The sequence below is a fragment of the Bicyclus anynana genome, chromosome Z (genome assembly GCF_947172395.1).
Source record: "Bicyclus anynana chromosome Z, ilBicAnyn1.1, whole genome shotgun sequence".
NCBI lineage: Eukaryota > Metazoa > Arthropoda > Insecta > Lepidoptera > Nymphalidae > Bicyclus > Bicyclus anynana.
The window spans coordinates 14,648,379-14,670,513 of NC_069110.1; the positions used below are offsets into that span (position 1 = coordinate 14,648,379).

At 35.5% G+C, this 22,135-nt stretch overlaps 1 protein-coding gene across 4 annotated transcripts in view; it reads right to left on the minus strand.

Moving 5' to 3' along the window:
- The window catches only part of LOC112055107 (uncharacterized), a 52,514-nt gene that overhangs the window by 23,425 nt on the left and 6,954 nt on the right, over nucleotides 1-22,135 (minus strand). For all 4 annotated transcript variants that reach the window (XM_024095109.2, XM_024095110.2, XM_024095108.2 and 1 more), the window contains exon 2: nucleotides 11,156-11,334. In XM_024095109.2, coding sequence (XP_023950877.1) covers nucleotides 11,156-11,334 — 179 coding nt within the window. The remainder of the gene's footprint in view (nucleotides 1-11,155; nucleotides 11,335-22,135) is intronic.

Consider the following 22,135-nt stretch of genomic DNA (forward strand, 5'->3'; position numbering starts at 1 on the left):
ATGATGATGATGATGATGATTACTCATTTCTAATGTCTTACCGACTCTATAGTCATTAGCGTTGTACGATGAACTTCAGTTGTTCGGTTGAACATCACAAGTTATGAATAAATAGCAGGATTTATAGAAAAAACAAATATACCATTTCAGCTGAATAAACACGTCTTAGGTCCTAACCCACTTCAAAGGCCTCTCTATACGTGGAAGTTCATAAATATGCAATTTATGCTCTACAAGCTTACCAGACTAGCCTTATAAATTCACAATCGGTCAAATGATTGTTCATGCTCGTTTAAATATTACATGATTCCGAAGGTTTCAGATATCTACTTTAAGCCCGATCGCGTGTCGAACGTTCGTGATCGTTTTGTGTGTTCATCACTATATAGTTACACTTATGTACATATGTGTGCTATTAGTCGCCGAGTCGTCGAATTTGAGCATGATTCATATTTTAAATTTGAACGTACGAAGGTCTATTGACAAAGACAATCAGATTTTTTTTTTACTCTTTACAAGTTAGCCCTTGACTACAATCTCACCTGATGGTAAGTGATGATGCAATCAAAGATGAAATCGCGCTAACTTGTTACGAGGAGGATGAAAATCCACACCCTTACGCTTTCTACACGACATCGCTTGTAGGCACGTCTTTGCCGGTAGGGTGGTAACTAGCTACGGCCGAAGCCTCCCACCAGCCAGACCTGGACCAATTAAGAAAACTGCAATCGGCCCAGCCGGGAATCGAACCCCGGACCTCCGTCTTGTAAATCTACCGCGCATGCCACTGCGCCACGGAGGCCGTCAGATTTCACTAAGTTTCCAAACAAAATATATGCTAATTCCGTAGGTAAATATTTTGTCGGCCTCCGTGGCGCAGTGGTATGCGCGGTGGATTTACAAAACGGAGGTCCTGGGTTCGATCCCCGGCTGGGCAGGTTAAGATACCGGCAAAGACGTATCGCCAAACGATTTAGCGTTCCTGTACGATGTCGTGTAGAAAGCGTAAGGGGTGTGGATTTTCATCCTCCTCCTAACAAGTTAGCGCGATTTCATCTTAGACTACATCATCATTTACCATCAGGTGAGATTGTAGTCAAGGGCTAACTTGTAAAGAATAAAAAAAACAAAAAAAAAACTACTATGCATTGTTGCTTTAAATGTTTATGTTTGACATTCTGTAAAACTGTCCAGTAGTTAGCCTATGTACCTTAGATAATGTGGCCTAGATCCTGGATTCTGTGCTTTTATTTCTTTAGAGACATATTGGAAAAAAATCTCGGCCATTGGAAATTGTCAATATTGTTTCTACATATCTCGGAAAGTACTTAAAATTGTCGGTCCCTGTAGTATCATTATCATTAAAAACATCATAGGGACAGGAATCAAATATTATTATTTCAACACGCATTGAAGCCGAATTAAAATAGATTAAAGAGGATGATGACTTAAATCCAATATTGTAAAGAGATTGTGTGGTATGGGGTAATCTTCAGAGCTTACCCCCTACCACACAATAACCGACCTATTGAACCGATTTTGAAAATTGTTTTTACCAACAGAAAGCCACGTGATTTGTGAATGTCATAGTCTATATTTTATCCCATATTCCCATGGGAACGAGAACTATTCCAACATCTGTTCTATTACAAACTAAGAACCTTAGCAATTATTATAATCCAATTATGTTTCATTAGATACGAATAAAGTATAGCGCTAATTGTCGACAAAATCTTTGTAGTGGTTTTAATTTGATGATATGATAGCTGACATCAATTTAAGTGGTACCTAATAACAAGGTGGTTTTCCAATTAATTACCTTTTAACAAACGTTAAAACGCTTCGCGGTGGAGGCCATTTAGTGGATACAAACATAGATCAATGAAAAAGCAATCGTTTTCAAGTAGGACGCTTTTAAATTATTCTTATAATGAAAAATAATTGCAACTGTTCCTTTCTAACTATGATGATTGAGGAGTACAAAGAAACAATTGCCATTAATTATTTTTCATTATACATTCTATATTAATCACGTAGGTCAAAGTTAATTTACTCATAAAAGCCTTTGATGAGTAAATTAACATTGACTTTCATGGTTTATATACAACCAGGCGACGCCGCCCGGTTCTAACCCGCGTAGTTCCCATTCTAGAATGAATTTATATAATCGGTTCTATAGATCCAGAGATTTTCCCTGCAATACAACAATCTTAACTTCTATATAATATTAGTATAGATGCTCGTATAGAAGTACATGAATCGCGTATTTTGATTCTTTAACAAGACAATCAGTGAAGTGATTGTAATATGATGATAATTGGTAGTGGCAAACAAAGTCAAGCTTTCTGGGAGCTTTCATCGTAAACACAGCCCTTTGAAAATAAAACAGAACCATTCAAGGTGTAATATTTCCTTTTTCAAATTTAAAAGAAAGTCTGCAGTGGCACACATTTATATTTTAAAGACAACTTTCTAAATCCTAATAATAATAATTCATGTACGCTAGATTTACTGAAAATGCATATAAGATAAGCTACCTATTCTACGTATATATATTTGTTAAAGATATTTTATTTTCATTGCTTTAGAGATCTTAAAATTTAATATTACTGACTGATTTTTCGAAGCTTATTCAATATACCTATATTTAATTTAATTGAAATAACTTAAAATGTATTTTTTTGGGTGCCCTCGTTAATTTTTCCTACATTATTTAATTTATTCATTTCTAAATTGTAAAAGGCTTTTAGTTTGTTTTTATTAGTTGCCAGCAAATCAAATCCTTAAAATAGTACGTGCATTTAAAGCAGAAAAGTTGATGAGTCAAGATCTTCTGCAAAAACTACCCAAATTAAAGTCTGTCAATCCGCATTGGCCAGCGTGGTGGACTATTGGCCTAACCCCTCTCATTCTGAGAGGAGACTCGAGCTCAGCAGTGAGCCGAATATGGGTAATGATAATGATGATGACATGATGAAACAAGGTAATAGTTCATTTCAGAATATTTTATTTTATTTTAATAAATTATTATCACAGAATTTGGTACCCAATTACTGAACAACACTAACTTTTAATATTGAACTTGGCTTCCATTACAATTATGTTCGTCACTACATGGAGCCACTTTGATATTTCCAGGTATTGCAGTTAATTGTTTCATGTAGCCGCGACGTAATTAATATTGCCTACAATGGAGCGATTTTAATTGCCATTGAAAGTGCACCTCAACATAACTATTCAGTACGTTCCATAGGGAAACATAAAAGTCAATGCCACCAGTAGTATCGTACGATCGAGGTGACTAGAAATTAATTTGTTTTACGCCATAAAAGCTACTTTTAAGACGACATCAGACACCAATTGCTGAATGCTATTTTAATACTTACATAATACGCATTTATTAGTTGCTGAATAGCACTAAAGACGGCGTTAGTTTCTGAAAAATACATATTAATACTAATATAGCAAACAAAATTAAAATGTATTCTTGCTTCCAAAGATTCAACTCAAAGTTTTACTACTATTAACTATTACGTCGTAAAAGTCATAAGCCATGCTTAAGTTAAATGACACTGTTGCAATTGAAAAAATATCTCTGCAATTTCATTCCACGTGTAAGGATTTGTCGCTGTAAAGTATTTTTCTTATCCTTTATTAATTCTTAGATTGCTTCTCTGTTTTTAATATAGTGGAAGTAATATCACTTGAATGTGCGATAAACAACTCTATTTAAAGAATAGAAAATAAAATATGAAGGATAACATAATCCTCAACTATATTTAACCATAATTACGTGAATCAGTAATAAATACCAATATTCGAACTCCGGGCAAATAACTTAAATAACATCGTTAACATTACAAACCTTGAAATACCCATCAAATCTATTTCTATTAAAAGTTGACGTTTTTCCAATTTTGGCGTTCGTCAAATGTCTTCGCTAATATGAAGAGGCTGTAATTGTTGATCTATTTACTACAGGCTAATTATATGATTTATTAAATAGCAGTTCCTCGATTCTTCCTGTTACTTAGCGGGCGGTGGAGCGAGCTATGCTTGGAGTTTCTCTCCGTGATCGAATCGGAAATGAGGAGATCCGCAAAGAACCAAAGTCACTGCTAGTCGCAAAGCTGAATGGGCAGGCCAGAAAGTTCTCAATTCAGATGGACGTTGATGTCCCAAGGTGCTAGAATAGTCACCCCGCACCGGAAAGCGTAGTGTTGATGGACTAAAGACATCGAGCGGTTTGCAGGGAGCCGCTGGATGCTGGCGGCTCGAGACCGTTGTACTTGGAAGTCCATGCCAGAAGCCTATGTCTAGCAGTAGCCGTCCATCGGCTGTTGTGATGATGATGGTGATAAATTCCTCGATAACTTTATAGTTTAGGCACCGTTGGACTATTGTTATAGCTACACAGTCTTTATTATTTTGAATTTGAATTTGAGTTTATCTCATCAGAACGGGTCTAAATTCCTTCTCCTTCATGGAATGGTTGAGCCATTTGAATACTCGTAAGCTAATAATGTCACAATTTAAAAACATATGGTTAATATTTTTATTAATTATAATATCATCAATCAATCCAGAGTAAAATCTATTACCATTCGTAGCGTATAAGAGGAACAAACATACACACACACACAAAGTTTCGGCTTTATAATATTAATGTGATCATTGAGAAGAAAGTGATTATATTGTATTAATTAACGACTCCCCTGACCAGAAGGTTGGTCTATATTTCGGTCAGAGAACTAGTATTGCAATACAGCCTGCCTTCTAGGCACTTTACTAATTAAGAAATAAGAAATTTAATAACTAAATTAAACCAGAGAATTGAATTGTTCAGACATTTTACTTGTTGTTGTAGTATTTGTATACTCGTACAATATTAACTTGATATTTCAATATGAAATAGAAATAGAGCTAAGGTAGGGTTGCAGTCAATTGTAAGAATTTCAAGTAATATTGCGTACATACAAATGCAATTCCTCGAAGTCAAACTACATTTACGGTATGAATAGTTGCAATATCGAATCAATCTGTAGCTTGGAATTTGAAAATGCTTGGAAGTGATACTCAGATATGTAAAGTGATATTTCCGACGGTAAATATGATATTCACTTACAATATACTTCCAGGGACCTTCACATGTTTACACGTGTACTTTTAAGATAACAAATCGGGTATTCAGTTTTGAAAGTATAATAGACGCGCCTGTAGTTACACAATAGTGTCGATTCTTTGTTGCCCGGAAGACTGAAGGTTTCGTATAATTTTTTGTATCTTTTGCATTATTTATGGTACGTGTTTTTCTATACGAGATAAGATTGTGTTTGACGTCAATCATGTCTGGATGGAAATCAATCAGGTCTAGGTTGGGGCGCGGCATAGACAATGCTTATTACCTATTGATTGATTGTACTTGAGATACAAATAGAAAAATACAAGGACAAGAACATTCTAGCCGTTTGTGGCGGAAAATCGAATTGAAATTTTTTCGCAATAGTTTTTGGAAAGCTGATGTTTCAGTATTAGATAGCCCATTTACCGAGGAAGGCTATAGGCTATATATTATCTCAGTATTCCTACGGGAACGGGAACTACGCGGGTGAAACCATGCGGCGTCAGCTAGTATCTAATATATAAAATTCTCGTGTCGCGGTGTCCAACTCTTCTAAAACAGCTTGACTTGTATTCATATTGGGTAGGTCTGAGAATCAGTCAGCATCTATTTTTCATACCCATAAAATATAATAAGGGTGACACACCCTTATATATTTTTTAACTATGATTTAGCATTGAAAAATACATACAGCTTGAAATTTTACATTTCTACGATCAACACCCATTTATTTATAGCGATATGGCAAATCAACGTTTACTGGGTCAATTAGTATTTTACGAGTAATTTACAATCACTAAATGTTTCGCCATTTCTTTGATTTGCTAACTCAATAAACTCGATCAATGTTCATCTTACGTGGACCTGACAAAGGGCAAGATTATGATTAATAAATAATTACGATCACTATTCCTATACCTTCAAACTTTGTCGGTAACAAATAAAAGAAATTATTGTTATCGGTCCAAATTGAATTAGAAGCGTATAAAGTCAACCAGCTAGGCTATGGTCTCGAAGATTTCGCTAATGATTTTTTCAGATGGATTGTGTTTATCATATATATATTTATATACTACATATGTAATGTACTTCTTATGTAATGTATAAATAGATCCAGACATTGGGAAACACCCATGCTCATCACACACACATTTTTCAGGTGTGGGAATCGAACCCACGGCAGTGGATACAGACAGCTGAGTCACTACCCACTGCGTCATGCGGAGTTGTATAAGATATATATTATGATAAGATGTATATGTGCGGTCCATCAACTTTTATTGTAAAAACTAGTGGACGCCCGTGACTTCGTCTGTGTGGAATTCAGTATTTCACAAATCCTGCGGGAACCATGGGGTTTTCCGTGATGAAAATGCCCTATGTGGTAATCCAAAGTAATTTCCATTCCAAATTTCAAATCGTTTCAGTAGCCGCAGCGTTATAGAGGAACAAACATACTTACACACTTTCATACTTACATACACACAAACTTTCGTTTTTATATTAGTGTGATAGTGTGATGATGTGATGTATAAGTTGTATCTAAACGTGGCCTAACATTCTATAACTAATTTGTGATGGTTAATTAACGAGGACAATTTGATGTATTTTATGTGAAGCTAGTTAAATATTTTTATTGGGTAAAAGCCATATCACGTAATATTTTACGAGCGAAATACTATGTACACATTGTTATCGATTAAGCAAATGTTTGAATAACGTTGTGGGGTGTTTGTGAAAGTCCTGTTTCCTCTCACATGTATAAATATATTAAAGGAGTCAGTGAGCGTTTTTACCTCAAAACCCAGTGAATGTTATTTCAGTTATAGTGAATGGATTTGATTGATTATTTTATATTTAAACCATTATTACTAAAAATATATATTTGAGATCCTCTTAACTGGATTTTTCATTTGATATTTTCCATTATATTTTCCGTGGTCATTAGTAAATTCCCCAGAAAGCTGGCAGTTTTGTTGTTGTAACCACGTTTTAAGGCAATACTGATACTCTGACCGAAATAAAGACCAGCCTTCTGGTCACGGGAAGCGTCAATTAATCGTTTTGCGATTTCTTCAAAAAGAAAGCGAGTACTCAGACTTCACGGACCTAGTGTTTCCAATTCAGACAATTTTCAAAACAGGTTCAGTAGATGCAGATATAACCCTCTACAAACTTTACCTCTATAATATAAGTGTAAATCTACAGTATATTATTTAAAACTTGCAATTTGTGCAAAAGTAGTTTTTTTAAACAAAACAAAACCAGTCAAAAGAAATCTCGATTAAAATTTTCGAACTCCGTAAAACGAATACTGCTAACGCTAGAGTAAACGCTTTAAGGCTCTACATAAAAAAACTTTGACGACCTATCAAGTTGGTGTTGCTGTAGACCCCAATAAAGAGGTCCTGGGTTCAATTCTCAGCTAGGCATAGTTTAGTACCTTATGATTACTAAATTGGCTCAAGTCTTACCACCCTACCAGCAAAGACGTACCGCCACGCAATTTATTGTTCCGGTAAGAGGCTGCGTAGAAACCGTCAAAGGTATGGTACTAATATTATAAAGCTGAAGAGTTTGTTTGTTTGATTGAACGCGCTAATCTCAGGAACTACTAGTTCGATTTGAAAAACTCTTTCAGTGTTAGATAGCCCATTTATCGAGAAAGGCTATAGACTTTATATTATCCCCATATTCTTACGGGAACGGGAACCACGCGAGTGAAACCGCGCGGCGTCAGCTCGCGTAGAATAAACTCGTTCCTCTTCCAATTAAGCCCGCTTCAATCTTAGACTGTATCGACACTTAACATCAGTTGAGATCGCAATCAAGGGCTAACCTAACATGTCAATGAATAAAAAAAAAAAGTTCGCCTGTAGAATTACCACAGCCGTTCGCCGTGCTCATACAACCTGCGTACTGTTTTGCTTTAAAGGCAAGTTTGAAAGCAGGTACTCACGACCAGCCTTCAAACTTACCTTCGGTAGGTAGGGTAGTTTTATTATTGTCAGTGTAAACACAGGCGACTTAATGTATATGGTATAAATATACTGTGGTTGATGAAAAAATTGATTTGAATGGCATAGGGTAATAATTATGTATCTAATTTATACATAAAGTAAGGTACAGAATAGATAAAATCCGCCCGAAGCTCGAACTACTAATTATAGTATAAAGTCGAGACATACTTTATGTATAACCTATAAACAGTGGTAAAGTTTTTTCGAGTCGAATATACTAAGTTTTGACAATGTTCGTTCGCTCGATGAATTCATTTATAACACAACGGTTTATTGGTTTGAACGAATAGAAAAACTTGTTAATTAGTAATAGAGTCCCTAAAAATATACACATCAAAATATTCTCAGTTGATTAAAATCAAAAATCGCGATTTTCATAACCTAAAAAAGAGCCATGAAACAATTCGCAAAACTCTATTAAACGACCCGGAAATTCATTTCCTTATGTTGTTACGGTCACGTTGTCGGTGCACTTCAAAGCAAAGCGCAACTGCTGAGTTTATTGCCGGCTCTTCTCAGTAGATTCATTTTCTGGATAGAAAATCTAGAAAATGGCAGAGTCACTGGTTACTACAAATCTGACCTTCAAATAGGCTTAGTTTATTGCTTGAAGCTAAACTAATCCGACTTGAAATAAATAAATTTAGAATTTTAATTTTACTTCAAGTCAATTTCCAAACGTACGAGTATGTTCTTAAAGCAATATTTTGCCATGATGATGACCCATTGGACTCGTAACTAATTCAATTAGTATGAACTCGCATATAAACATTAGGTGAACATGTTTCCTTAAAGCTGGACATGGGTATATTATTGTGTGTACCAGTGGCTTGGCGTGCCCTGTATCAAAATTACTTGGGGGGGCAATATAAAGGGGGTTAATTGAACCTATGAATGTACGGGAATTATATACATAGGTTCTTCAAACCAAAGGAGATTGTGGATTATATTTTACTAATTATAGCACACGTAAGGGGCCTCTGTAGTCTGGGGGCCCGTATCATTGATATGGCTGGTAAGGAGGTAGCCCTGGTGTGTACGGTCATATACATATGTTTCTTACACTGATTGATAGTAGATCATCAAGCCGTCACTCACTATAATTTAATATTGAACACCTTGAACTTCAATAAACGGTGAATAATTTGACCTTTGTTCAGTGATTACAGAGAGCAACGCCTAATGATACGCAGTGGAATCTTTGCTCTATGACTAGCTTAATGATGGAATTCTGTGACCGCGTTCTGATGAACAAATTAACAGTTATTCAGTTAACTAAGTGATAACTAGTGATAACATCACTAATAATAAGATAAGACTTTCATAATTTAAAAATGCAATTGAAATGGGCAGGGCACATAGTTCGAAGAGCCGATGGACATTGGGAACCCAAGGTGCTGGAATGGCGACTCCGCAGCGGAAAGCGCAGTGTTGGTTAGATAGACCGAGGACATCAAGCAGGGAGCCGCTGGATGCTGGCGGCTGGTGATGTTAGGAAATCAAGAGGCCTATGCCCAGCAGTGGTTGATAATGATGATGATGATCATGAATTGGAATCCTTGGTATGGATAGTTTTGTAGTTGGTTAGTTCCTTAGGGAATATATACGTAAGCATCAGCCCATACTCTTTCTACAGGTCTACATGGTGGAGTATACCTAGCAACTATACCTAGAGTTTGAACCACCGTAGCTGTGAGAGCTAGTAACAAAGTTTAAAACCTGAATTGTCCAATTATAAAGTTTATAATAGTTCTATATTTTCTCCAGACCTCATAAATTAAATAATAATCTAAATTAGTTTCACACAACCTCTTTTGAAGTGGCGGCTTTCAGTGACTGTGTAAGGCAGAGTTATAAAGTCTTGCAACTTCAAGAACATGTACCTAATTATTGCTTATATAACTACGTAACTCAGAATTACGTACGTACGCCTTAAGTTAATGAAGGATACTGAGTTACAGATTGATTCCGTGTGTTTTTTTCAGGACCATCTTATAAAGGTCTAGCAATTACTTGAAGGTAAAGGTACCAGTCCTATAAAAAATATCGATGTAATCTTGTTTGTTAAATAAATATATTGTTTTATTTACTTTTAAATAAATATTTAAAAGTATTTATTGCTTTTACACTACGGCAGTGGCCTCGCCAAAGCGATAACGATATCTTTTCTCGAAACGATTTGTCGTATTTTTGAAGCCTGATAAATTCGGTTTTGATAATGATAGAACATTCAAATTTTTAGGATATGATGTTATTAGACTACTTTAAATTACATCGAGGTTCAAGTATATAAAGAGTATACTTTATGTTTTATTAACGTATAAAAAAACTAAAAAGATGGTGTAATGAGTTAAAAATCAAAGAAACGTCGTGCCGTACACTGTGACAAAATTTTAGGATGTGTAGATAATTTAAAATTAGAATTTACGCAGAACGCTAAACTCTGATAGAGTATTATCTATAGGCTTGTATAGTTGGCTTTCCATGAGACGTATTGGCTTAACTTTACATGAAATTCTTTGTAAATGAATCTGAGGGGCCGCTAAGTTGAGCAAAGAAGCGGCATGATCGTGATCGGCATCCTTTTCTTGTAGTAGTTCAGGCCATTTTAACCCCCTATAACTTCGTTATGAATATAACTAACCGAGAGCCGTGAGCCCAATGGATATGTCCTCTGCCTCCGATTCCGGAGGGTGTAGGTTCAAATCCGGTCCGGGGCAGGCACCTCCAACTTTTCAGTTGTGTGCATTTTTGGAAATTAAATATCACGTGTCTCAAACGGTGAAGGAAAACATCGTGAGGAAACCTGCACACCAGAGAATTTCTTAATTCTCTGCGTGTGTGAAGTCTGCCAATCCGCATTGGGCCAGCGTGATGGGCTATTGGTCTAACCCCTCTCATTCTGAAAGAAGACTCGAGTTCAGCAGTGAGCCGTATATGGGTTGATGACGACGACGACGAATATAACTAGGAGCCTGAATTTTCATTAACCTGTATGAATGAAATTTCTTACCTGGTCAATGAGGTCACTACCCGGAGGTAATTCATTGCGAATCTTCTCTTCGTTGCCGATGTAGCGGGGTATCACGATTTTTGGAACGGCGTATTCGGTCAGGAGACCACGCGGATACGGCTTCGGGACCCCCTGCTGTGGAGGCCCTGCTGGATTTTCCGGAGGGGCCTCCGCGACAGCTGAAAATAAGACCTTTTTGTAGTTTTTTTTTTTTATTCTTTACAAGTGAGCCCTTGACTTTAATCTCACCTGATGGTAAGTAATGATGCAGTCTAACATGGAAGCGGGCTAACTTGTTAGGAGGAGGATGAAAATCCACACCCCTTTCGGTTTCTACACGGCATCATACCGGAACGCTAAATCGCTTGGCGGTACGTCTTTGCCGGTATAATTAGACGTTAAAATCATAATTGCACTTGACCCTACTACCGAAATCGGAAATCTAACGAATAAATAATAATTAAATAAATAAATATACTTAAACAATACTCATCACTATCTAGCCCCAAAGTAAGCATACAGAGTAGCTTGTGTTATGGGTGCTAAGATAGTTGATATTATAATATTAATATACAATTATAAATACTTATATAATGTATAAATACACACAGACACTGGAAAACACCCAAATATTTTCCAGTTGTGGGAATCGAACGCGGCGTGGATGCAGAAAGCAGGGCCACTACCCACTGCGCCACGCGGCTGTCAAACAAAATTAAAAAGAAAGTTATATTTCTTAATATAAATTAAAAAGAAAGTTATATCAAACGAAGTTATAACAATAAGTAGCGATTGCGATAGAGTCGACCAACTCAAAAAACGTACTTTTCCAAAGTAAAAAAGTAGTAAAAAAGTTGCATACAAATTCCGTTGATAATTAGATTAAGTTGTCAGTAAGATAACTCGGATTCTGTTAAAACTAGAAAGCTGCATGTGTATGTAAATGACAATTTAAATAAATATCTTTGTGGTTTCTTGTCAAAATAAGGATGATTTTATTCTCGTCTGACCCGACACGCACTTGGCCGGTTTTATTTCTTTGTCTAATTTGTCAACAAATGACATACCTACTCTACACCAACAATACGTTAATTGTTCAGTAAGTACATCTTACAGAATGAAATCAATTATTATAAGAATGTATAATTTATTGACCTCAGTTGCTTACTCCACCTTCTCACAGATAAATACATTTCATGAACTACTCCCTCGTCTCGTCTTGTCTCGTCTCGTCTCGAATAGAGTCTCGTCACAAATTCGAAATTTTATATCCACAAATTATAAAATTTTAACATCATTTTTTAATAAAAGCAACCACAAATCAAATACGTGATGTTTTGTCAGAGTTCACCAGTTTATAAAAGCTTGGCAAATAACTAAAGCTTTCCTCATAAACCTCACGTTATCTAGTGGTGAAAACCGCATATAAATTTTAGTGTACAGAAATTATTAATTAATAAATTAGTCAAATACAATAATTAAGTTAAGTTTAAAGATTTTAAAAGGTGATTTACACTAGCAAACAAAAAAACAACTACAATGACATAGAACGAATGATGAAGTGACCTAATTAACCATGCCTGCTTGTCAAATGTGTGAAAATGGAAAATTTTGGTACAAGTAACAGAGTTTATTTATAAAATATCGATCGTGGAATATATTAACGACATTTACATATTAATCAACTAAGACGACGATCTTTAACACCCAGTGAGGTGAAGTAAAGTGTAGACACATTACTATATCCGCGTTTACAATGATTAATATGGACCAATAGCCTGCGGTGGCTAGATAAACCTCACATTATGAAGCCTAAAACTTTGTCAACCCACGCTCGTATTACAGTTAAGTACGGTAGACAATTATAGAGATTATGGTGACTTTGTATTGAAATGTATGTAGGTTTCCATGGTCCAGACCCTCAACCGTCCAAATAAAAAGCGTATTCCTTTTCAATTATTTCTCGGGATAATATCAGAAATCATATCCCCAATCGCCAGTCACTTAGCTTCATGGCAACCCTTCGAAAAACACAGTTAAAGATTTTTCAATATTGCTTACAATGTCGAGTTGTGTATATAATGTAAGTAAATACATAATTTTGCACGTGTGCGCTCAGTGGAGTAGCTAAATTTGGTTCACTTTCTGCGGTGATTTTGTGGGCACGTAACATAGCTTCTTTTTTTTTCTTTTATCTTTTTTGAAAAAAACATTTGCCATATCTTTATGGTCAATATTCCCATTCCCATCCGATTAGTCGGGAAAGACTGCTAGGAGTGGGTACGACAGTAGACCAACGGGGCAGGCATTGAAACACCAACCCTCGGTGATGTGTTCGACCGCTTTTACCGTTGAGCTGTTAAGGCTCTAAAGCTAATACTGTAGCTTATAGTATAAAATCGTTGCTCCTGTTAATATCCCGTTGAAAATATAAAAAACATTTGGACAATTGAAGACCCTTGAAACCTGTTGCTGCCAAAGCCATCACGGTCCAAATTCTATAGTTGGCTACCGTACCTACTTACCTATATTATGTGCTTGTGTTGAGAAAGTTTCGACTTTTATATAATGAGGCATGTCTGCCTACTACAGGCTCTCGATCTAATATGTCTCGAGTTGATCTTCAACTTCATCGGATTACGTTCCACTAAACTACTCGACACGATTTTACTATCATGTTAAGCTATGTTACATTATCTTATTCAAATAAATCTACAGTTTGAACGGCCCTCTACGAGGCCTGAGTCTGTAGCCATGTGGCACGTCTATTCTCTTTCTACAATCGCTAACACTTCGAAAGTGAAAAAATGTATGAGAATTTCATTAATTATAGACAGATCACGTGATCAAGTTGTCGATGGGATCAATGATTTCCATACATTTTGTCAGCTTTTGAAACGATAACGTTTGTAGAAAAACAATCAACATGTTACAGTCGTGTTTTTTGTTTAGTTATAATTATCTTAATTTTTAAGTAAATTTAGTTTTAACTATTTCTGTCCAGTCTTAAGCTGAATAAATGAGTTTTATTATTATTATTATTACATGGCCCAGGCTTCTTTTTTTAAAGGAAAAGGGATTTGGATCACCAACACTGCTCTAATACGGATCCAATGCGGCTGGCTTAAGATTTTTAAAACCGCTTCGTAACGTAACGTGTTACGGCGCCACTCGGTCTGGCTTCTCTTACTCTCACGAATATTTCATCAGGTAAGTTACCACATTTTTTTATTTTTTACAAGTTAACCCTTGACTACAAACTCACCTGATAGTAATTGATGATGCAATTTAAGATGGAAGCGTGCTAACTTGTTAGGAGGAGGACGAAAATCTACACCCCTTTCGGTTTCTACACGATATCGTATCGGAACGCTAACTCGTCTGGCGGTACGTGTTTGCCGGTATGGTGGTAACTAGGCACGGTCGAAGTCTCCCACCAGTCAGACCTGAACCAATTAAGAAAACCTCAATTGACCCAGCTGGAGATCAAACCCAGGAACTCCGTCTTGTAAAACTACCGCGCATACCACTGCGCTACAGAGGCCGTGAATATCACTTATCACTTCTGTCCAAGACGTTGCAAGATGCACACGTTTTTTATGTCAAGTTGTGGCAAATTACCTCTTGACTACTATCTAATGGCTAACTCGATGTTGAAGGACGATGGAGTCTAAGATGGTAGCGGACTTAATCGGAAGACGTAGTTACAAGTTTATTCAACCGACATAATACCGTCATTACGCGACATTGTACCAGAATGCTAAATCACTTGGCAATAGGTACGCCTTTGTTAATAATTTAGTAACAACCCAATGGCCTAGTCTTTTCGATGCCTACCACCACATCAGACCATTGGCTACGGCGGCTAATTCACTATCAATGACGTAATAGTTGACATATACGAAATTGAGATTCTATCATTGACCTCTTATAATAAAAGAACGCACAATCATGTAGAAAATTTCACTTAAAAACTGGTCAATTTTGCTTGGACAGTTTTAGAATTATTGGTAAAGAAAATTAAACAAGGCCTTTAAATATCAAATATTCAATAAAATCCCAAATTCAGAGCAAATTTAACCTTAAGGATTGGGTTTAAGGTTGGATTTGCAAATTTGACTACTTGTATTGAGTGCCAAGAAGTTGTGTTTTCCACTTATTGAGTGGCGACGTTTTGTGCATCCACTTTTTAATAGGAGATCGATGTAACAAAATGTAATCCGGTGCCTATTGGTGGATATCTTTCATTTTGTCAATTGATTTGATGTTAATTTTAATAGGTTGATTATAAAGACCAAAATAGTGAATTAATTGAATTAATTGATTATAAAGGCCAGCAGAGCCAATATACAAAATAAAAAATACTAAACGAACCCATGCAACCAAAAAAAATTATTCGAATGAGGCCTGAGTATTCTTGCTACAATTCCACGTGTTCATAATTTGTATAATTATTAGGTTAAGCCTCAGTTCCATAATGTATTATTTGCCAAACTGGGAATGTAACAAAAACTACATCGCTACCAATCGCTATTTACTTATTTATGGATAAAAAAAACATTACAGCTCTATAGAAGACTGAAAGACCTTATTTGAAATAAGTAGCTTCGTGTAATAAGTAACTTTACAGCGCATCTTTTCCAATAAAAGGAAGTCTTTTAATATAGAGCTTTGCTACATTATTAACTACGCGACGTTCTATTCATGAAGACCTCTTTATTAAATGCGAAATTATGTCATTCAATATGCAACATACAAAATTATTGGCTATTGATGTGGTTTTTTTTCCTATTAATTTTTGATTATATAGTTTTATATAAAGAAATACATATTACATATTTCATTTTTTTTGCTTTTAATTAGGATACATTAGATTTATAATTTAGTTGTAAAATATAAGTATTTTGTTTAGTTTTGTAGCATTATTAGATGAAAGTGGTTTTGCAAGCAATGTTTGCTTAATTACGATTTTGCATACGCTAAGCATGTTAGTTCATAAGTTGATTAATTTTGTATGTGTAAAAATATGTAAAAGTCGCTAGCAAACTTAATAAATAAATAAATAAAATAAATTAACATTAACTCGCCTCGTGGTATCCAACGTTATTAAGGACCGAAAATTAAAAAAATAACCGAAAATTCTCAAAATCTTTTAATTTTGTATGATGAATTTACACAATTTACGTTTACTAGTTGCATCGTTTCGTCGCCATGTTTACGGTTCGTATATTACAGATATCCTTTGTGTATTGACGAAAACATTTTATTAATCCGCCCTATAGGTGGATTACTTTTTTCCTACTCTCTTGTGTATTCTGCGACATGGCACGCAATAATCCACTTACGTATCTGATAGCACTCTCTTAGTTCAAAGTTTAGGCGGATCAGTGAATATGTTATAGGATATAATAAAAATAATTTATACTAATATTATAAAAATTTAAGAGTTTGTTTGTTTGTTTGGTTGAACGGGCTAATCTCAGGAACTACTTGGTCCAATTTGAAAAATTATTTCAGTGTTAGGTAGCCCATTTATCGAGGAAGGCTAAATGCTATATATTATCCCCGTAATCCTACGGGAACGGGAACCACACGGGTGAAACCGCGCGGCGTCAGCTACTATCTTATACTTCTCATGTTCTCATCTTTTAACGACTCTATGTAACGCTAAAAATGCTCAGTCCATTGAAAGTGTACATTATACTACTTTGTAAATGAAAAATTGCAAATTTTGACAAACGATTGCGAACAAGTCTTAAGAAAATCAAAAAAAAAAAGGAAAAATTAGCGTATCATGCCATCACCTAGTATAGTGAATCGAGTGAAACAGTTGTACTCGTAGAACACGGGTTTCGTGTCAGGGTCGTCTATGCGAATTCAGTTCGTAACGAGAAATCGAATGCCGGTGTAAACAATTAGTTTTACTGTGTCAATGACCCAAACATTTTATTAGGACCTTTTATGGCATCTAAAGTAGCGCCATCAGCAGCGAGAAAACAATTTTAGTTTACTACAAGTAAGATTAATGGTGTTACTCGTATATCATAAGTCATCATACTATATTATAAAGGCGAAAGTTTGTGTGAAAGTGTGTATGTTTGTTCCTTCTTTGATCTGCGGCTACGTAAACGATTGGGCTGAAATTTGGAATGGAAATAGATTTTACTCTGGATTAATTTATATACTTTTCATACTGGAAAAATTCATGGTACCCTACTTTGTGAAAAACTGAATTCCACGTGGACGAACTCGTGGCCGTCCGTTAGTCGTCCGCACCGCGACCGCATAAGCTTTGAGCGATTGCACCAAATAAGATTCTTGGTTTTATGTATTCGTTAATGTTAGGACAAGGTTTGTGTAATATAAATATTAGAAAATTAAAAAAAAAATTCTAAAACTTAAATTTTTTGTATTCCCATACAAACGATTCGTAAATCGATTTTTTAAGTTAGAGGTAGGGTAGAGTAGAGTAGGGTTTTTTTAAGTTGAAGAGTAAAGCTAGGGTAGAGGTAGGAAAAGAGTAGGGGTAGAGTACGGGTAGGGTAGGGATAGGGTTGGGTAGCGTAGGAGTAGCGTAGGGAAGGGTAGGAGTAAGGTAGGGATAGGGTAAGGGTAGGGGTAGATAGGAAGTACACATAAGTCAAAGAGAAGTTGGACCAGCTTCGCTAGTTTGAATAAGTTAATTTTTATATTATAGTAGTTACTGTTTATGGTATTTTGTAAGATTTTGCGTCACGTGATGATTTATACAATCGTACTTTTTTTGGCAATTTAGCGTTACGTGATGATTTGTGCCAGTTCACTCTTCTCTAAACTCTACACTGTAAGCCGCATAAAAGAACTTTGTTCCAATGACAACTTTTGTGGTCCATTACTTACACCATAAAACATATAGGTAGTAGCAGACGCCCCATGGTTACCGTTCCTGTTGGAATATGGGGATATAATATAGCCTATGACGCGCTACAGACGTTTGTTACTGCTAAAAGAATTTTAGAATCGGTTTCGTTGATCTTGAGATTACCAGTACCCCCTAAAACTAACAAACTTTACCTCATTAAAATATCAGTATAAACTGCTGCCTCCTATAACTACCCTGGGCTTCGGCACCCTTACTCCTCCACCCCCTTTTTCTCCTCCCTACACAGTGCTACAACTCGTAGTGCAAGTTGAAAGTCAATTAGGTAAACACTGGAATAGGTATTTAATTGTTGTTCAAACTCATTCATTGCACAAGAGAAATGGAGCAAAACTGTATAATTGTTATTAGTACTTTCCATTCAATTATGCTAACTGCTAAGCTTATAAATCTTTCATTTATTTATTAACTAGCCGATGCTCTCGACTACTTCCACGTGAAACTCACTTTTTCATAAATCCCCGCAGGAGTTGAAATTTTTTTTTTAACAAATAAAAAGTAGCTTATCTGTTAATATAGAATAATCTATTACCATTTTCATCAAATTTATTTAGTAGTTTTTGCTTGTAAGAATGACGAACTTCCATGTCATCATAAAAATCCCGCAAAAACCCTTGATTTTTCTGTGATATGTTTCTGGGATGGGTACATAACACATACCGAAGTATGATAATATGTAAGTAAGTAAGTATGGTAATAAGAAAAATCCAGTATATATTCCAAATTATAGTCATACATATTTAGTAGCTTTTGCGTGAAAGACTAACAAACATCCATACCATCATAAAAATTCCGCAGGAACTTTTGTTCGTTTTTATTTCGTAAGAACATTTTACAAAATATTGAAATAAAAAAATGAGGAAACAAAACAAAAGATGAATGAAATCGGAAAAGTCATTCTCAAGTTATGGCGTGACAAAGGAAAATAGAGATTCCATGCGGACCAAGTCTTGAGCCCCCACTAGTCTTAATATATTCTAAAATTCTTCGTTGTAGAATAGTGGAAATTTTGACCATGGTCGTATAAATGAATTTTTTATGTGATTTTCGGGGCTAAATCCATCATTATGGAAATATATTTCAAGGAGTATCGATGTTCCTTAAGATAAAAACAACAACAACCCATTTTTAAATTCTTTTTAGCTAAGCACTAAAACGTTTTATTTGAGTAAAAAAATCGGTAGTCTTACTTTATAATAATACTAGCGGACGTTAGCGACTTCGTCCGCGTGGAATTTAGTTTTTCACTTTTCACAAATCCCTCGGGAACCGTGGATTTTCCGGGATGAAAACCAGAGTAAAATCAATTTCCATTTCAAATTTCAGCCAAATCTGTTTAGTAGTTGCGGCGTCAAAGAATAACAAACAAACATCCATAAAAACTTTCGCGTTTATATTATTAGCAGGATGTTTTAGTCAACAAGTGCTTGTTAGCCATTTTCAGCAGCCATGCATAAATGTGTCATGCATTTGAAACAGCATATCAATTATTTTAGAAAATTACAAATCCCGCACGCGGCAATGCGACAAGAGTATTACTTTTTTACATTAACAATTTAGCAGAAGCTTCAAAAGTGGATTTAAAAAATAAGAAAACCAATGTAGAACAAAGGTTTTTCACAATATTTGTCAGGACAATTTAATTAACAAATCAAACTCTAATCACCCAAAATACGACCCTAGAAGGGAAACGAATGAACTTGAGTGGAGTCACGCACTCGTGAACGATGTGTGTAGGGTTAAAGACGTCTTTGACAGTTAACTAACACTCCCCTTTTCCACTTAAGTCACTCTCCCCGCCTATCCGAAGTAACGCATAAAGAATTACACAACAAATTCAACTCTCAGTCAGTCAGTACTATTTCTTTCAATATTATAATAAGGTATATCCATATATAAATGTGTACCTTAAAACTATTTTTGGAATTAAAAAAAAATATTGGAAAGCTCTCCTGAAAATACTTAAAGTATCGAAATCGTATTACCGATATTTAAAATTTTACCAGAGGCGACAAGCCCGCTTCACACATTTTTTTAATTAGTCTTGTTAAACGAAAATAAAGTACATTATCGCCAACTTTTTTTAGCTGCCATAAAATATATATAAAATATCATTTAACGGAGAAAAACATAAATCTATACTTATTATAAAACTGTAATAGGTCAAATTCTGTATATTGAAGACATTTTGAAAATATTTATTGGAGGGCATTATAATATAATCAATACGGAACCAAAAAACTTTGGATTTTTTGTCTGTCTGTCCGTGTTTTTAGTTGACTTTCGGGCATCGCGCTGAAACTACTAAATTAATTCAAATAAAAGTTGGCACAAATTGAGCCCCTTATAAAGAAAAGGTTTTAGGAAACTTTTTGTTGCGAAAATAAAATCAGAAGGGAGTGAAATAGGGGTTGAAAGGTTGTATGGAAAGTCCTTTGTTTTTCAAGTTACATTTGTAAACATTGGAAGTTATACTACTAGAAAAATACTAAAAGTAATGTAATTCAAAACTTTTTAAAATTCCACCCCTAAAGGGTGAAATAGGGGTTGAAATTTAACATCGATTTCCACGCGGACGAAGTCGCGGGTGTCCGTTAGTATAAAATAAGTAGGTAACACCACAACAATTGTCAGAGAAAGTACAGCCAAAAACGGATATTGTATAGCGGGCGACATCCCACATCGGGTTTTTAAATATAAAAAAATTGAAATTTGAAATTCGGGTATTTGCTAGACATAATTGATTTGCTCAAAGTGGAACTTTTTATATAAACTTGCTTTCCCGGATCTTTTTCCACGATTTTAGGGTTTCCACAATTTTTTTTCCAAGTAATAGCCAAATCCAACAGTTTTTGGGTAAAAGAGTTTATACGAGTATCTTCATTACAATCAGTTTTTCACAAATCTTGCAAGAACCATGGTTTCTTTCTGGATAACCTATGTGTTAATCCAGGTATTATCTGTCTTCATTTTAAATTTTAACCAAATCGGTTCAGTAATTGCGGTGGAACAAATATGCCACGAGAACCATGAATTTTCCGGGATAAAAAGTAGCCTGTGTGTTAATTCAGGTTATAATGTCTCTATTTCTTTCAGAATTTCTATCTTTTTAAAGAAATCGCATGAATTCAACGACGCCTAACTCATAGAATATTATTTTACATTTCCTTTTTTATTTTTATAATATGTAGTTTATATGTACTATAAATAGGTTTAGGTAGTTAATTTAGTTAAATATTATTGATTAGGTGTAAGTAATTGTAAATAAAATAAAATAGTTAAAAAAAATTAAAACTATAATAAAACTTTGAAACGATGATGGAACGAGTCATCAAAATTTCGGTACAACATTGGAGTTCACCTCGTAAATTGAGGGGTTGCATTTGTACGCTTTTGATCAAAGTAAAACACTGAGCTTGAACTGGCAAAGCGTTACGAAATTTCTGCGAATGGCAGTTGAATGTGAGCGGTGTTTCATTTAGTCGTTGCATAGATTTTTCACAAAAGAATATGCTCGCTCAGAATGAAAGTCAAATATGTAAGTACAGATCAAAGTTCGGACACGGTGCCCAGCTTCAAAAACTTAATTACCAATCACAGATGTTGTAATTTTCCATTATGCTGAATGAAACCTTTGAGCAAGTAGTGGATACAATTGGATTTCATTTTAAGAACTGGCGGAAAATAAACTGTAAATGGTTTGACATCATAATTATACAGAACTAGCTGACCCAGTCAAGCTTCGCTCTTCTTCGACTTATCTGCACTTCTTCCCTTTGCCTACCCTACTACCACCCTACCTTATCCTACTACTACCCCCTAACCCTACCCTACCCCTACCCTCCCCCTACCCTACAACTAGCCTACCTCTACCCTACCCTACCGTACCCCGACCCTACCCTATCTTACCCTTACTCTACCCCTTACCTACCCCTACACTACCCCTCCTCTAACCCTACCCTACCCTACCCCTACCTCACCCATACCCTACCCCTATCCTACCCTACCCCTACTCTACCCCTACCCTACCCCTATTCTACCCCTACCCTACCCCTACCCCT